The following is a 17999-nucleotide window of genomic DNA, read 5'->3' as shown; positions in this document are numbered from 1 at the left end:
TTAGTCTAGATCTAACGGTTGAATCTAGGTCTTGAATGGGTGGCATCCTCTAAGCAGTGTCGTAGGAGGGGACTATGTTAAGTGCTCATCTATCCGGGATATTGAAACACTTTCTTTGTGCTCCATTATCTGTTGTTTCAACCATATTGCACACGACGTAAATAATAGCATGAATTAACTAAGGTTAAGCAATGTTGCAGAGGTATAGAAATGGATGGGTGACCGTAATAAAAAATAGAATGAATCTTCTTATCTAACAAACTAAGGTTAAGCAATGTTGCAGAGGTATAGAAAATGATGGGTGACCGTAAATTAAATGTTTATCATAGTTATCCAATCTTCTTCTTGTCGTATGGTTAGTGGTCAACCTAGTGTCAAAGTCGTTCAAGCCGCCCGAAGGCTTCTGACGTGGCTTAACGACTGTTTCTTACCGACTTTTTACGTGCCCTCCGAAGCACGGAGACGCCCAGCTCAAGCTCAAGCTTAGTCTAGATCTAACGGTTGAATCTAGGTCTTGAATGGGTGGCATCCTCTAAGCAGTGTCGTAGGAGGGGACTATGTTAAGTGCTCATCTATCCGGGATATTGAAACACTTTCTTTGTGCTCCATTATCTGTTGTTTCAACCATATTGCACACGACGTAAAAAATAGAATGAATTAACTAAGGTTAAGCAATATTGCAGAGGTATAGAAATGGATGGGTGACCGTAATAAAAAATAGAATGAATCTTCTTATCTAACAAACTAAGGTTAAGCAATGTTGCAGAGGTATAGAAAATGATGGGTGACCGTAAATTAAATGTTTATCATAGTTATCCAATCTTCTTCTTGTCGTATGGTTAGTGGTCAACCTAGTGTCAAAGTTGTTTAAGCCCGAAGGCTTCTGACGTGGCTTAACGACTGTTTCTTATTAGACACCGGGACCGACTTTTTACGTGCCCTCCGAAGCACGGAGACGCCCAGCTCGAGCTCAAGCTTAGTCTAGATCTGACGGTTGAATCTAGGTCTTGAATGGGTGGCATCCTCTAAGCAGTGTCGTAGGAGGGGACTGGGTTAAGTGCTCATCTATCCGGGATATTGAAACACTTTCTTTGTACTCCATTATCTGTTGTTTCGACCATATTGCGACGTAAAAAATAGAATGAATTAACTAAGGTTAAGCAATGTTGCAGAGGTATAGAAATTGATGGGTGACCGTAGATGAAATGTTTATGATAGTTGTCCAATCTTCTTCTTGTCGTATGGTTAGTGGTCAACCTAGTGTCAAAGTCGTTCAAGCCGCCCGAAGGCTTCTGACGTGGCTTAACGACTGTTTCTTACCGACTTTTTACGTGCCCTCCGAAGCACGGAGACGCCCAGCTCAAGTTCAAGCTTAGTGTAGATATAACGGTTGAATCTAGGTCTTGAATGGGTGGCATCCTCTAAGCAGTGTCGTAGGAGGGGACTATGTTAAGTGCTCATCTCGCCGGGATATTGAAACACTTTCTTTGTGCTCCATTATCTGTTGTTTCAACCATATTGCGACGTAAAGAATGAACTAACTAAGGTTAAGCAATGTTGCAGAGGTATAGAAATAGATGGGTGACCGTAAATGAAATGTTTATGATAGTTATCCAATCTTCTTCTTGTCGTATGGTTAGTGGTCAACCTAGTGTCAAAGTCGTTCAAGCCGCCCGAAGGCTTCTGACGTGGCTTAACGACTGTTTCTTACCGACTTTTTACGTGCCCTCCGAAGCACGGAGACGCCCAGCTCAAGTTCAAGCTTAGTGTAGATATAACGGTTGAATCTAGGTCTTGAATGGGTGGCATCCTCTGAGCAGTGTCGTAGGAGGGGACTATGTTAAGTGCTCATCTATCCGGGATATTGAAACACTTTCTTTGTGCTCCATTATCTGTTGTTTCAACCATATTGCACACGACGCGACGTAAAAAATAGAATGAATTTCTTTCTATAATATTTTTATCTTATTTTCTTTCCCGGCTGTCATTTTCTAAGATCTTTGACAGTCGTGAACAGTAGACAGAAGCTTGAAATTCTGACTGGTTGTCAGAATTTCTTACCGAAGGGTAGGTATCGTGTTATCCCAGATAACTGGGTTGCGGAGGTCAGATAGGCAGTCGCTCCATGTAAAACACTGGTATCCAGCTGCATCCGGTGAGACTGGAAGCCGACTCCAACATAGCTTGGAAGAAAGGCTAAGCTGATAAAATCATTCTATAATCTTCTTATCTTCTGTGGTTAGTGGTCAACCTAGTGTCAAAGTTGTTTAAGCCCGATGGCTTTTGACGTGGCTTAACGACTGTTTCTTATTAGACACCGGGACCGACTTTTTACGTGCCCTCCGAAGCATGAAGACGCCCAGTTCAAATACCACTATGCGGTCACCCATCTATAGAATGACCGCGCCAACGTTTGCTTAACCAACAGATCGTTTATTGACCGGTGAATGCAACTGGTTATATAATCGGTTCGACGTATAAGACCGACAATAGTGTAAGAGAAAATGAGGCCTTAGCATGTCTACCTTCAGCCTAACCTTATCAATATGATTGATAACTAAGAATTGGGGCGGAATAATTCCCGTGACACTATCATATTATATAAATATATTTAACACGGCCGATGGTCTTATCACTTGATTACTGATAAGCCGCTCCACTGAGCAACAGTTCACCGATTTTGAAAATTGTTTTTGTAGCCCATTACGTGAACTACTATCAATTTAAAGGTGTGTTTATTTGTCTTTCTTTTGCGTTAAAACGGCTTAACCGATTTTGGTAAAATTTTATTGAATGATAGATAATATTCCGGGAGTTGAATCACGGTTAAAGGCTAGTTGTTGTTTTAGATTCAATGTAAAAGTAACTGTGTCCGTCTGTTTGTTTCGTTTTAGGTCGAAACTGCTGGATAACTAATGACATGATTCTTCCTAATAAGGTGCCAAAAATATGTCAAAATATAAAGACAGTTATTGTCATAGGTGTTGACAGAAACGTCTTAAACGCAATATTTCGTGTAAAACGAGAGTACGTTACGCAACTTCCGGTTGACGATAATTTTGTTTTTGAATAACTGGAAAACTATTTTTGCGAACCCTAAATCGAACCCGCGTCGATCCTTCTAAGAAGAGATAACAAGAAGCTCACGGCCACTCTTTTCAATCATACACTAATGTGTTATAAGACATGATTGTCTTATGCGCCCTCCCGGCGTTTTCAGTTGCGTCCGCACAGTAAATTTTATATAATACTAGCTGACCCGGCAAACGTGGTTTTGCCATGTAAATAAAAAAATGGGGTATGAAAAATAGATGTTGGCCGATTCTCAGACCTACTCAATATGCTCACAAAATTTCATCAAAATCGGTCAAGCTGATTCGGAGGAGTATGGCAACGAAAACTGCGACGCGAGAATTTTATATATCAGATATTATGATAGTATGTATCTAAAAAAACTTTATTTTAACGATCCTTACAAACTTCCCTTGCCTCTTTCAAAACGAAAATTCATTTGTTCTGAGCCTAGTTGTTAATTTATCTATATAAGTATGTATTTAGAAGTATATAAGTATGTTTATCAGTTATTTGGTTACCATAGTACAAGATCTGCTTAGTTTGGAATCAAATGACCGTGTGTGAGTTGTCCCACAATATTTGTTTATTTATTTGTACCATGTAGGAGTCGAAGCCACACCCGCCTAAGAGTCACAATGACCATATTAACAACTGCGTCATTTGACCTTACTTTTAGCATAAATTGTATCGAGAATAATCTTAATATTTATATCATAATAGATGTCCGGAACTACACATACTAGGCCAGGGCCAATAACTTAATTCACAATCTTTTATTAATCAGTCTTGTATAATTTAAATATTTGCATAATAGTTATCACATAATAATAAATTATCACAAATGATATCGGTGATGTAAAAAAGGTCAGGTGCGTAGTACTCGTAACCGGCGGTCCTGTATGACAACATGTATGTATGTGAATGAAGCAAGGGAAGTTTGTAAGGATCGTACCAAGTGACGTTCTCTGGGCTCACTCTCCCCCCGTGGGATGATGGCGATAATTTATGTACGTATGAATCAGCTATCGTATTGTGCAGATATTATCTTAATCGGTTTAGTAGTTTAGAAGTGAAAATGTAATAAATAGCCTTCACCATTTACTATTTATAAGATTAAATGTAACAATTAAAAGTTTTGTCTCAATCAGCACTCAAACCTGTGCGACCACAATATAAGACTGCTCTATTTTAACAAGAAATGCTATTCTACAGCCATTAACAAGCATATAGGTTTAAGGAAAGAGAATGATTTTAAAAACGTCATTCAAAAATTATTATTAGTAATACGAACCAACCTTTTTAGTTCAACCGGTAAGCTTTATAGATAACGAAAAAAACACATAAAAATGTCTGAAGATAAATGTCAAAATGATGACATAGATCGTGTCTGTAACTAACCGATAAAATAAAAGTATATTACATAGAAAACTTTTATATAAATGTCTATATAACGCCTCGGAATATACCTGAAATATATATCGAAAATGGGATACCAAAGTTTGATGTGTATACTTTAAATCTGTGGACTGACTTTTAATTGCGAAAGTGTGGATTTTTTTATATATATTTTTGGTAAGAACATTTTTGTTTTACGTAGTATCTTGTTAACAACTTACTCTCGTTCACTACTTGGTTTCAATTCAATGATTTCTCACGATTTTCTACTAATAATCGAGATAAAAAGTATCGTATGATACGGTGGGATAATGTATCTTTTTATTAGTGAAAGAATTTTTCAAATCGGTTGTTTAGTTTCAGAGATATACTCCTATAAAAATGCAATCAGATTTTATTTACCTTTTTGTATGCAACAATAAATTGAGTAATCCAGAGGGTATCGCCCACGTGGACGTTTATGACTGTAACTTTATAATTACTTGACCTATTTAAATAAAAATTATAGTTATTTGTAGGCTAAAATATAAGCTTTTAAGCAGTCAAAGTTTTATAAAAATTGATAGAGTAGTTTTTAAACTGTGACAGCAAATATACTTACAAAAAATTCTTGTTGTCGGTGTAACTTTCGCAAGTTGTCTGACCAGACTGTTTTCTAAAAATAAATACTGCTGTGAGACCTTTAAATAGTTAACCTCAATTAATTTTAAAAATAACTTTTAACTGTAACTAAAAATAACATAAACTCGTTTTACTGTTGTTTTTTAAACTGCTAAATATATTTATGTAATCTTTGTCAATGAGTTCGTGACCGTGGAAAGTGTGACCTGCGCTAAAACTTCGATATAATTTATGATTAAAATAATTTCCATATTATGTAAGGCAATACTATAAAGTCTTGTAGTAAGGTCAGGTGCTACTCGTAACCGGCGGTTCTGTATGACAACATGTATGTATGTGAATGAAGCAAGGGAAGTTTGTAAGGATCGTGTCAAGTGACGTTCTCTGATCTCTGCCTATGGGAAGAAGACGTCGTTATTTTATGTATGTATGTAGGTACAAAACACATATAGTAGTTTTGTGTGGTCATTTTATTGCTTCTTTTGTATGCAGGGGTCATTGGTCCGGTTCCCAAATCAAAAAAATAATTGTGTGAACCGCGATTAATTAGACTTGTTGTAGTGTTTTGTTCGTACTATCAATGGCTTTTATAAATCCACTGTTAAGCGATTGAAAAGTATGGCCAAGAGTTTGTTGTCAGCGCGTTAAAGAACTGTTTAAAGAACTTTCAGGCATGCAAGGTTTCATCACGATGTTTTCCTTTACCGTTAGAACAAGTGTACATTATTTCTATTACACACAAGAATATAATAAAATATCTGAAAATTTCTCCATGGTATCCCGGAGTTTGGTAACCGGTATATAGCAATAGGCTCGCCCCCTATTACATGGGATTAACATTGGTAATGGTGAAACGTAGGTGTACTTTATACACCTATGCCTACACCTGCTAACATATGAAGTAAAATTATGTATCCTACTTATATATAATACTATATTATAAATGCATGCGAAAGTTTGTGAGTATGTATGTATGGATGTTTGTTACTCTTTCACGCAAATACTACTGAACTAAGTACTATGAAATTTAGTATATAGGTAGTTGAAGACCCAGAATAACATAGGCTACTTTTTATCCCGGAGTTCCCGAGGGATCGGGATTTACACGGGAAGGGTTTCAACGCGGACGAAGTCGCGGGCGGCCTCTAGTGCATGTATAAATTGGAAAAATATGTTTGTGTTAGGTTTTAACTCGTGACCATTTACGTGGGAAACGAAAGATTAAACCACTCGGTTATCACTGCTATTGTTATATTTATTACTAGCTGACCCGCGCGGCTCCGCTCACACTTTCTTGTTTTTATTAAATACCGCACATTTTCAAACTTATTCACCTTAACACCTTCTCTGGACTTCCACAAATAATTCAAGACCAAAATTAACCAAATCGAGACGTTCTCGAATTTTAGCGAGGCTAACGACTGGACATAAATAAAAATACATATATGTTTAGACTAGTGGACTAGCACGGCTTCGCTCGCGTAAAAGTTAGGAAAAACAAAAGTTGACTTCCATCCTCTATTTTAACTCGTTAGAAAACGATTTTCTAAAATACTGATATACGTAACTATTTATAGCAAATTAAAGTCCTAAATATATAGTTTTATACTTCTAGCTCAAAGAATGAAAGTACTTTCATATTAAATTTAATTCCCTAATTAACCACTTAAGGGATGATTTTCCAAAAACACTGAAATACGTGTTTATTTATTTTAAACAAAAATCCCAAAAATAGAGTGTTATGCTTTTAGCTCCAAAAGATACAAACTTCCATCCCCTATTTAACTCCCTTAGGGGTGGATTAATAAAAAATCCTTCCTTACCGAGTCTTTCTTTCTAACTTCTACGTTTTAGGCTGTGCGATGATTATCAGTCAGTCAATCAGTCAGTCAGAACAAATCATTTTATATGTATAGATGTACTTTTAACTACGTATTTAATTATTTTGGTTTAAAACAAAAACTTTATTAATTTAAAAATATAATTCTTGATAATTATATACAGTTAATTATTATAGTTAATTTTACTCGTATTCTAGAAATAGTTTTAAACTTAAACTACCGAACTTATAATAATATGACATTAAATATAACAATGATATATTTTTTTTACGTTCATAAATACTAATGCTTTATGTGATTGTACATTTGTCTGTCATGCTTTCAAGGCTAAACTAATGGACCGATTTGGATTAAATTTTTCATAGAGATTTGTTTAAGTCTAAATCATTGGTAGATATTGTTATATATAGGGTGGTAGTAGTATACACTAATATAAGATTGCTTATTACGAAGTCTTGAGTTTGATTTCCGGGTCGGGCAAAGTGCTATTGGTCTTTGCTAATTTATATTAAAATATTTGTTATTAGTATCTCTAAGTTTGGTAACGTGCCCGGTATATGGCAATAGGCTCGCCCTTTATTACATGGGACTAACACTGTTAATGGCTTGATAGGCAAGACTTGCATCACGATGTTTTCATTCACCGTAGGAACAAGTGATAATTATTTCTAATACACACATCACTTGGAAAAGTTATAGGTGTATTGCCTCGGGTTCAAACCGTCGACCACTTGCATGGATGCCAACTTATACCACTCGGCAATCAGGCCTGCTACACATATTCGGTTCGACAAAATTACCAAACGACAAAACCGACTCGACTCACTTGTTCGGCTAGTGCCGATCGGGTTCATCTGCTCATGTTGGGGTTTACCACCCGGCTAGAACGATTAATGCCGAATCGAATATATGTGTAGCAGGCCTCACTACTAAAACAAATTAGGTCGGGGAAAAAGTCTTTTCGCATTATAGTATGTATGAACTTGTAATTAAAATCTTTTCTCTACACAAAAAAGCTCGATATTTGGGTACCTCACGAGCTCACTGAAAGAAACCTAATGAATCGTGTACTCATTTGTGATTCTTGAAGCCAAAGAGACTTTATTACAAGTTCATACCTACATACTATAATGCGAAAAGACTTTTTCCCCGACCTAATAGTTTTGAGATTTTATTTTAGCACATAGCCTCAATTATATATGCTATATAGGAAGGAATATATGTGTTGATTATGTATGTGACCTACAGCGGATATGTACGACCTAGGTTGTTACCTTAAACTTGGATCATCCTTGGCATTATCTAAATATACATAACACAAAGGTGACTAACTGACTGACTGACATACCCCCGGTTTCTGAGGTACATTTAACGGTTTGTTTGTTTGTTTGTCGTATGGTTAGTGGCCAACCTAGTGTCAAAGTTGTTCAAGCCGCCCGAGAGGCCTTTGACATGGCTTAACGACTGTTATCTTAGTAGACGACAGCCGGGACCGACTTTTTACGTGCCCTCCGAAGCACGGAGACGCCCAGTTCAAATACCACTATGCGGTCACCCATCTATAGAATGACCGCGCCAAGGGTTGCTTAACCCACAGATCGTTTACCGACCGGTGCTACAACTACATCTAGTTGTATGAAGTACATTTAGTTGTAGTTTATCTATTCTGTAGCGTTTTTTTTATATGAGTTATAACGCTATTGAATAGATAAACTACCGCTAAATGTACCTCAGAAACCGGGGGTAGTGATCTATCAACGCACAGTCCAAACCACTGGACGGTGTGGGCTAAAATTTGGCATGCAGGTAGATGTTATAACGTAGGCATTCGCTAAGAAAAGATTTTGATCAATTCTACCCCCAAAGGGATAAAATAGGGGACGAGCGTGGTTTCCCTCGCGTAGAACAGAATAAAAGATATAAGGTTTTTTTTTACTTTTGTATGTTTGTAAAAGTCCCCGCAATACTAGACTTGCCCGCTTATTCATAAACACACTATAAACTTATTTAAATAAAACACTACTATAATATGTTTTCTCTTTTTCATTTCGCTAAGGAGTGAAAGAAACAAAACACTTTATAAGCCTAAACTTCATATATTTTTGTAAATAAGAGGGTAGGACTTTATGCAGGTTTGATGAAAGGCTGATGAAAGAGTTGACAAGGGGTTAACAGACTTTACACACGTCATAATCAGCCGTTATCAATGATAGGAAATATACATGAGATATCGGTAATCAGATGTCGAGAACATGAAACGCTCTGATAACAACCATTTCCTTACCCGAATTTCTAATTTACGAACATATTTTTTGTACTTTAGGCTTGTACTAGCTGACCCGCGCAACTTCGCTTGCGTCCAATTAGAGAGAATGGGTGAAATTTTTCCCCGTTTTTGTAACATTTTTTACTGGAACTCTGCTCCTTTTGGTCGTAGCGTGATGATATATAGCCTATGTCCTTTCTCGGGTATCAAAGTATCTCCATACCAAATTTCATGCAAATTAGTTCAGTAGTTTAGGCGTGATTGAATAGCAGACAGACAGACAGACAGAGTTACTTTCGCATTTACAATATTAGTATGGATTTATCCAAGATTTTGTGATTGATTTTAAAATATTTAATGATAGCTTATGCCTGTGATGCCGAACGGTATTTATAATTAAATTTTAACCTATTAATGCCCCACTGCTGGGCAAGGGTCTCCTCCCGTAATGAGGAAGGGGTTAGGCCTTGAGTCCACCACGCTGGCCAATTGGGGATCGGTATATATATGTTTGTATAAATATGGTAGATTTTCTTTTTTAGTACAAGTTATCACTAATCTAAGTATTTCGGACTTTAAGGGATGGATTATGTGCAAAGTTTTTAAACCCTACCACCCCAGAACGAAAAACAATCAAGAATCATGACACAAATAACGACCTTTCAGTAATAACAACACAGAACTCTTCCCCTAACTAGCCACTATAATTGTAAGGGGACACATATAAGTTAGGCAGGCCCCTAACTTAGAAGACGATCATGAAACCTCTTATCTAATAATATTATAATAACACATCACGATACATATAAAATATGCGATCAATTAAAAACTTCGTATCAAGACGGCCTCTAAATATTAATAAATAGTGTTCGTATAAAAATCATGGTTATTCGCTAATCGCGTCGAGGTTGAAGATTCACTTCCGAATTTGTATAATCTTCAAATAAAATTCTTTGTGATTCTTTAAAATTCTGACAAAGACAAGGTTTGAAGCTCAGTTTGAGAAACAAGAATACGTTCTACCTCTGTGGTCATAGAAGCTCGTGGCTAATTAGGAACATCCGATGCGGACACGTCTCTAACTCTCTTTCGTGGATAGGTGATCATATAATACAAACCGAGTTCCTCCGTCTTCCGGAAGGCACGTTGAATTGTGGGTTCCGGCTGCCACTTTAAAAGATCTTTGACAGTGTTGCTAGTAGTAAGAAGTTTGAAAGTCTGACCACCAGTCTTACCGAGGGATATCGTGTTATTATCGTTGTCAGTCGCTCCATGTAAAATACTGATATTCAACTGCATACGATGAAACTGGAAGCCGACTCCAACAGACTTACTTGACTCTAAGGAAGAATAATGTAGAACAACTTTATTTTACTTGATAAGTATTGCGGAAGGACAAAAAAAAGGAAAAAATGTATTAAGCTATAATGTTTTCGAGGGCATTCAAAGTGCCAACCTGCACTGTGCAAACGATATGATCTAAAGCTTAACTCCTCCCTCATTCCGGGAGGAGACCCCTACGTTACAGACTTGCTTAATTTTGCCTTTTTTTATTAATTTATTGGATCACCAACAGTAGACATATTATTACATTTTGTTAAAAGGCACAGTAACTTAAAAAGGCATTCCTAATATTTTCATTCCTGTGACAGGTGAACACATCATTCACCAAAACTACTATGACATATTATTATAGTTTACAATATAATTAGTACACTAGCTGACTCACGCAACTTCGCTTGCGTCACATATGAGAGAATGGGTCAAAATTTTCCGTTTTTGTAACATTTTTTACTGGTACGCTGCTCCTATTGGTTGTAGCGGGATGATATATAGCCTATAACCTTCCTCGATAAATGGACTATCTAACACTGAACGAATATTTCATATCGGACCCGTAGTTCCTGAGATTAGCGCGTTCAATCAAACAAACTCTTCAGCTTTGTAATATTAGTATAGATTTACTTTATTAATATTTTCTCTCTCTTTGTCCCCAGGAGTAAACAAACAACCATGTTAAACCTACACCCTGATTGTTGACGAGTGTACCCAGCGCGTTCAAATCTTCATGTCAACGACTCTTTGTATCTAAACGTTCACATATATACATACAAGATGGCGTCTTGTCTCTCCGGTGGTCACTACGTGCCCGGCAGTCAGGAGTACGTGCCAGTAGCTGAGTTTTACGCCGACAAGACCGTTTTTGTTACCGGTGGTACTGGTTTTATGGGCAAGGTGAGTGAAACCTTTTAAAACATTACTTAAAACTAATTATGGAACCTATTTGAAAAGTTGCTTCAAACTAATAAGAGCTGTGATAGCCGAGTGGTATAAGCTGGTATCTCCCACGCGAGTGGTCGATGGTTCGAACCCGAGGCAACACACCAATGACTTTTCGGAGTTGTGTGTGTATTAGAAATAATTATCATTTGTTCCAACGGTGAAGGAAAACATCGTGATGCAACCTTGCATCCCTGAATGTTCTTGAAGATATGCGAAGTCCCCAACTTGGTACTCCCGTACTTGGCGTTGGCGTTAGCGTAGTCTTCTCAAGTCCTAACCCCTCCCTCATTACGGAAGGAGACCCTTGTCCAGCAGTGGGACATTAATGGGTTAAATTTAAAGTGAAATCATCAAATATTTTTAATCTACCACCGTTTCGGAATAGTTGTTACTCGTGAGAAAAAACTGCGAGAAACTCACTGCGCAACCTAAACTGCAATTAATTTCAAAAGATTTTTAAATAAAATGCTAATGTTTGTTTCCTTTCAGGTTTTGGTCGAAAAGCTGTTAAGAAGTTGTCCAAAAATTAAGAAGATCTATTTGTTGATGAGGCCGAAACGTGGTCAGGATGTCGCTTCTCGTCTCACTGAGCTCACACAGTCACCTGTAAGTTTATCTTATAGTTTTTCACTTGTAGATAAGTTTCGGATAGCCTAACCGATTGATAAGGTGGCAAAATATGAAAGCAACTGTATTTATTTCACATATTAAGTTCAAAATTCCACCTGATTTAGTTCGGAAATTTGCGAAAAAGTGTTCAACAAAATTGCGTGATTTTATTTATCAGTTACAATGAGCAGTGAAACCACAATCCAGCAGCAACGTAAGTGCTCACGCGCATTTTTCATAAAAGATGATTTATTGTGATTGTGATTTACACGTGCATTTTATGAACAACTAGAGGCCGCCAGCGACTTCGTCCGCATGGAAATCCTTTCCGTGTAAATCCCGATCCTTTGGGAACTCCGGAATAAAAGGCCTATGTGTTATTCTAGGCCTTCAGCTACCTACATACCAAATTTCATCGTAATCGATTCAGTAGTATTTGCGTGAAAGAGTAACAAACATCCATACATACATTTTCACAAACTTACGCATTTATAATGTTAGTAGGATAGGATAAGATATAATTTGCAAAGTGATGATCAATTTGATTGTGCAAACTGTTTGCGCAATTTTTGCAGGTCTTTTAATAAACTATCGTGCTCAATGTCAATGCCCATTGTATCGTAATACCTAGTAATACTAAATTGCAACAGAATTTCCTCTACCAAGTTATTTATATTGTATTATCCTTATTTCATTATTATTATCAATGTTTCTGTTATAATTATCAACCTCGTGTGGATTAAATTTACCTTGTTTTAAAGTGCGTATTCACGCAATACAATTTACAATGCATTTGACGTCTAAATGACAGAAATACATGTATAATATCACGCCTGTTATACCCGAAGGTGTGAGCAGAGGTGTATGTAATACATCCACGTTTCGCCATTAACAATGTTAGTCCCATGTAATAGGGGGCGAGCCTATTGCCATATACCGGGCAAGTTACCAAACTCTGGACTACTTTTGAGAAATATTTTATTGATATTACAAATGCAAAGTTCAGATGAATATTTATTATTCCATCACACCAAAACTACAGGACGAATTTTGATGAAATTTAGTACACAGATAGTTCATAACCTAGATTAACACATAGGATACTTTTTATCCCAGAAATCTTTTCTCGTGAACGAAGTAACGGGCAAAAGCTTATATAATACAATAATAATACAAAAAAAGCTAAATTGAAATCACTGCATCCGTTCGGGAGTAATGATGCCACAGACAGACAGACAGACAGACAGACAGACAGACAGACACGTCAAGATAAGATAATGTTTTATTTTGCAAATATGGGTACAAAATATGTTACAGGGGTACTTAAATATTTTACATCTCAAACTTATAACACCCTCATTTTGTGTCCGGGGTTAAAAAAGACCTCAAATCACTGTAAAGCTTACCTTATATAAATTTTAAAAAGACCAATAGCTCTTTACTCAACCCGGGAATGAAACCTAAGACTACTTGAGCCTGTATTATACACTACTATCTACACAGTCGAAGCGCTACAAGCGTGAAATTAAAATTAATTTTCTTCAGACGTGAGGAGAAAATCCTAGACTCGCGTGTTTCAATGAATGTTAAGCAAAAGTGTTTTATTAGAATGTATGTACATATCATTACATACATACATACATACATACATATAGTCTGACAACTTAGTATAGAGTATTGGCATGCAAGATTCATCTTGATTAAATCAGCCTAGCTTGTCAACTATTTTGGAAACGGCTTCCAGTCTCACCGGATGCCGCTGAATATCAGTATTTTACATGGAGCGACTGCCTTTCGGATCTCCACAACCTAGTTACCTGGGTTATAACTCGATACCGGTAAGACTGATTGTCAGACTTTCAAGCTACGGAGTACTGTTACCGACTGTCAAAGATCTTAAACGTGCCTTCCGAAACACGGAGGAACTCGATATGTATAAGATGGTATCTAATCCGCAGAACACCCTTGGCAAGCGTAGCTTAACCTCAGGGATCGATCCGCGCGGCTGTTGTTAACTAAGCCACGAGCTCCTCCTTTTAAAAAAAGAACAAGCTCTAAAATTCTATAAAATTAGTATAAATATATTTAAAAAATGTAACGTCTTTATCCAAAATAGTAGCTCTATCAAACAGGCCACTGTCAGCTGTACAAGCCTGAAGCTTATGTTCTGAAATTGCAAAGCTTATACACAAGTCCATAGCCAGTTGCGCTCACCGGTCGGTAAACGATCTGTGGGTTAAGCAACCCTTGGCGCGGTCATTCCATAGATGGGTGACCGCATAGTGGTATTTGAACTGGGCGTCTCCGTGCTTCGGAGGGCACGTTAAAAGTCGGTCCCGGTTGTTATCTACTACGATAACAGTCGTTAAGCCATGTCAAAGGCCTTCGGGCGGCTTGAACAACTTTGACACTAGGTTGACCACTAACCATACGATAAGAAGAAGAAGTCTCTCTACAAAGTTGTAACACTATACATACATTTCGTTATCTTTTATTCATGCGTCGTAATAGTATGGTAATAGAAACCTATTGGTATTATTTCATTGTATCAAATTAATGGCATTTTGTTTATGAATCTGTTATTGATCGTGTGCATTGAATAGGGATTAGGTTCGATGCTTGTCTAGTGTATTTTGGACTTTGGATATTAATTAAATTTGAGTTTTCTTTATTTTTGATAATAAGGTAATTAAATTCGTCTTTGTGATGTGTGTTTGACAACTATTATGCTGTTTTTTTATAGCATCACGACTGTTATACTCAAAAGCGTAAGCAGGGGTAATGGTTTAAACACATTTATATTTTGCAGGGCACGTTAGCAAATACGGACCGATTTATTATTTAAAATTTCTTGTATTTTTTTTTATATGAGCTGCTAAGAAAACCTGTGACTGTGACTTTACTGTCGACTTTACTAATGACATTTTTACCAATGCGGTAATCGAACCTAGCACCTTAATATCGGCAGTACAGTCGATCACCAATAAAGCAAGTTTATAAACTTTATAGTTTTTACAAAGCACAACCAGACCCGAAACAACTATTTGTGGATCGCACAAATAATTGTTTCATATAGCGACTTATAATAAAAATTATATTTGTCTGTTTGTCTATACAGTTATTCGAAACCCTACGGAGAGAGAGTCCCCAGGCGTTGAACAAGATAGTCCCAATAGTGGGGGACATCACCGAGCCAGAGCTGGGCATCAGCACCGCAGATCAGACCATGCTATGTCAGAAGGTAAGAGTCTATCATAGTATTAGGTCGGAGAAAAAGCCTTTTCGCATTATAGTATGTATGAACTTGTAATAAAATCTTTTTGGCTTCAAGAATCACAAATGAGTACACGGTTCATTAGGTTTCTTTCAGTGAGCTCGTGAGGTACCCAATTATCAAGCTTTTTTGTGTAGTGATTTTATTACAAGTTTATACCTACTATAATGCGAAAAGACTTTTTCCCCGACCTAATATTTAGCTGAAAAATTCTTGGAGTTTAATTGAGTAAAGACGTCGCTTCGGCGCCTGACTTTTGCTGGTCGGGTCGTTTCCCATCTATGAGACTATGACTATGAGAGGCTATCTTCTTTGTGTACACACTTCGATAATACAAACAAAGTAACGCACACACTCAAGTGGTCGACGGTTCGAACCCGAGGCAACCCACTAATGACTTTTTGAAGTTATGTGTGTATTAGAAATAATTATTATCACTTGTTCCAACGGTGAAGGAAAACATTATGATGCAACCTTGCATGCCTGAGAGTTCTTTGGAACAGTTCTTGAAGATATGCAAAGTCCCCAACCCGAATTTGGTGGACTCAAGGCCTCACCCCTCACTCATATTGGAAAGTAGACACTTGCCCAGCAGTGGGACAGTAATAAATTGTGTATTTATGTACTTGTTTTTGTCCAGGTGTCAGTGGTATTCCATTCCGCGGCGACGGTGAAGTTCGACGAGAAACTGAAGCTGTCCGTCACCATCAACATGCTGGGCACGCAGCAGCTGGTGCAGCTGTGCCATCGCATGCTGAACCTTGAGGTCAGTCCTTTACCCTGTGTCAGGATACATGCTTACTGAAACAAAGGAAAACTGTGCCAAAGGAATTGCGAAAACTCCGCTTGGATAAATGGGACAGATCCTTGATCAACTACGGCGAAGAAAGCAATTCTTGTCATATAAAATATTTTTTAAAAGGTCCCGACACTAAATGACAGTTTGTTTCGTGAAACGCCTATCATATTTGTATGTATGTTTCGTCATTAGTGTGGTCAGACCCATATAACAGGGAGCGGTTCTATTGCAATGAACCGGGCACGTTACCAAACTCCGGACTACTGTTAAGAAAATTCTATTAAAAAAAATTAAAACTCAAGCACCTTGCCCCATCTGGGAAACAAACCCGAAACCTTGTACTCATCAGTCACTTACACTACAAAACCACAGAGGCACTCAAGTTAAGTATCGTTTTTTACAGCATCTAAACGGCATACCCACTCTTTTTTGAAAAAAACTACAAAACATAGTTAGCGGTGTCTCAGTAATCAGTTTCACGATTCTCGGTCACAGCACGCGGTCTACAGTCGTGCGACAAAAAGTCGTGCGACAAAAAAATCGTGCGTTTTTTGTCAGCCACCTGCTGCTTGTCAAATTGACCATTACATGGCCGATTTGATTCGCACGAGCTGTGAGCGTATAAACATGGAATTGGGCTTTCTAGATGAGTTGTACTACCTAACTGCTACTGTCTATCAAATTAGCACTGTTTAACTACGACTACAATAAAGCCCTTCTCCCATTACGATACGCCCGCGCGACTCTAGTCTCGGAGACTAGTCGCCACGAAGTATCTCACATACATTTGTATGGAGACTCTCACATTACGATACTGGTAGTCTCCATACAAATGTATGTGAGATACTTCGTGGCGACTAGTCTCCGAGACTAGAGTCGCGCGGGCGTATCGTAATGGGAGAAGGGCTTTAGTAATTTTTTTCATAGTAAATATTTAAATAAACAATGCAATGATTAAAGTTTTGTATTGGCTGTCCTAAACCTTAAATCTAGTTTTTATGGGGAGTAAGAGGTAGGTACTATCTTATTTATTACATGTTGTTAAAATTAGAAATTAATTATTTTAGGTTAAGAATTTAGACTAGCAAGAGATTCACAGCTACTGTTTCCATCAGCTACATTCAGAAAGAAGAGAAGGCTATCGCCAACATTTTTGGGACTTATTCTATGTATTTAACGAACAGACAGCCTGCCAGTTCCGACTGCAGTTATCTGTTCAAAACATAATATTGGCTTTGCTAGCCATCAAAGAGCTCACGCCAGGCAACAAACATAGAGTCGCTATCATTAAATATGGCGCAGGTCTATATATTATACTATACTAGCTGACCCGGCAAACGTTATTTTGCCATATGAATAAAAAAAATGTCACTTAGGGGTATGAAAAATAGATGTTACTCAATATGCTCACAAAATTTCATTAGAATCGATCAAGCCGTTTCGGAGGAGTATGGCAACGAAAACTGTGTCGCGAGAATTATATTATACTATATAATATTTACCACTAGTCCCTAAAAACTGGATCCTAAACTGCTTGTGACAAATTTTCGTTTTTATTTCAACCAAAATACAATGTTTTTTAAACATCTTCTTGTCACTTTCAGGCGTTAGTCCACGTATCGACCGCGTACTGCAACTGTGAGCGGGAACGCGTCGAGGAGACGGTGTACGCGCCGCCCGCGCACCCCGAGCACGTGGTCACCCTCGTGCAGACCCTGCCTGATGACCTGGTCGATAGAATCACGCCGGATTTAGTCGGTACGTGCAATAGTACAATTGAGCAAAAACTCTAGCCATGTTATATAAATGACAAATTCAACATTTTAATTTCGGGAG

At 37.6% G+C, this 17999-nt stretch overlaps 1 protein-coding gene across 2 annotated transcripts in view; it reads left to right on the top strand.

The window, feature by feature from the left end:
• LOC142984745 (putative fatty acyl-CoA reductase CG5065) overlaps positions 1-17999 on the top strand; it is a 74860-nt gene that overhangs the window by 36638 nt on the left and 20223 nt on the right. For both annotated transcript variants that reach the window (XM_076132503.1, XM_076132504.1), the window contains exons 2-6: positions 11196-11433; positions 11971-12087; positions 15209-15331; positions 16005-16130; positions 17768-17921. In XM_076132503.1, the coding sequence (XP_075988618.1) occupies positions 11314-11433; positions 11971-12087; positions 15209-15331; positions 16005-16130; positions 17768-17921 (640 nt within the window). In that variant the 5' untranslated portion in view covers positions 11196-11313. The remainder of the gene's footprint in view (positions 1-11195; positions 11434-11970; positions 12088-15208; positions 15332-16004; positions 16131-17767; positions 17922-17999) is intronic.

The sequence above is a fragment of the Anticarsia gemmatalis genome, chromosome 28 (genome assembly GCF_050436995.1).
Source record: "Anticarsia gemmatalis isolate Benzon Research Colony breed Stoneville strain chromosome 28, ilAntGemm2 primary, whole genome shotgun sequence".
In the NCBI taxonomy this organism is placed as follows: Eukaryota; Metazoa; Arthropoda; class Insecta; order Lepidoptera; family Erebidae; genus Anticarsia; species Anticarsia gemmatalis.
This window is presented reverse-complemented; position numbering and strand designations above follow the sequence as displayed.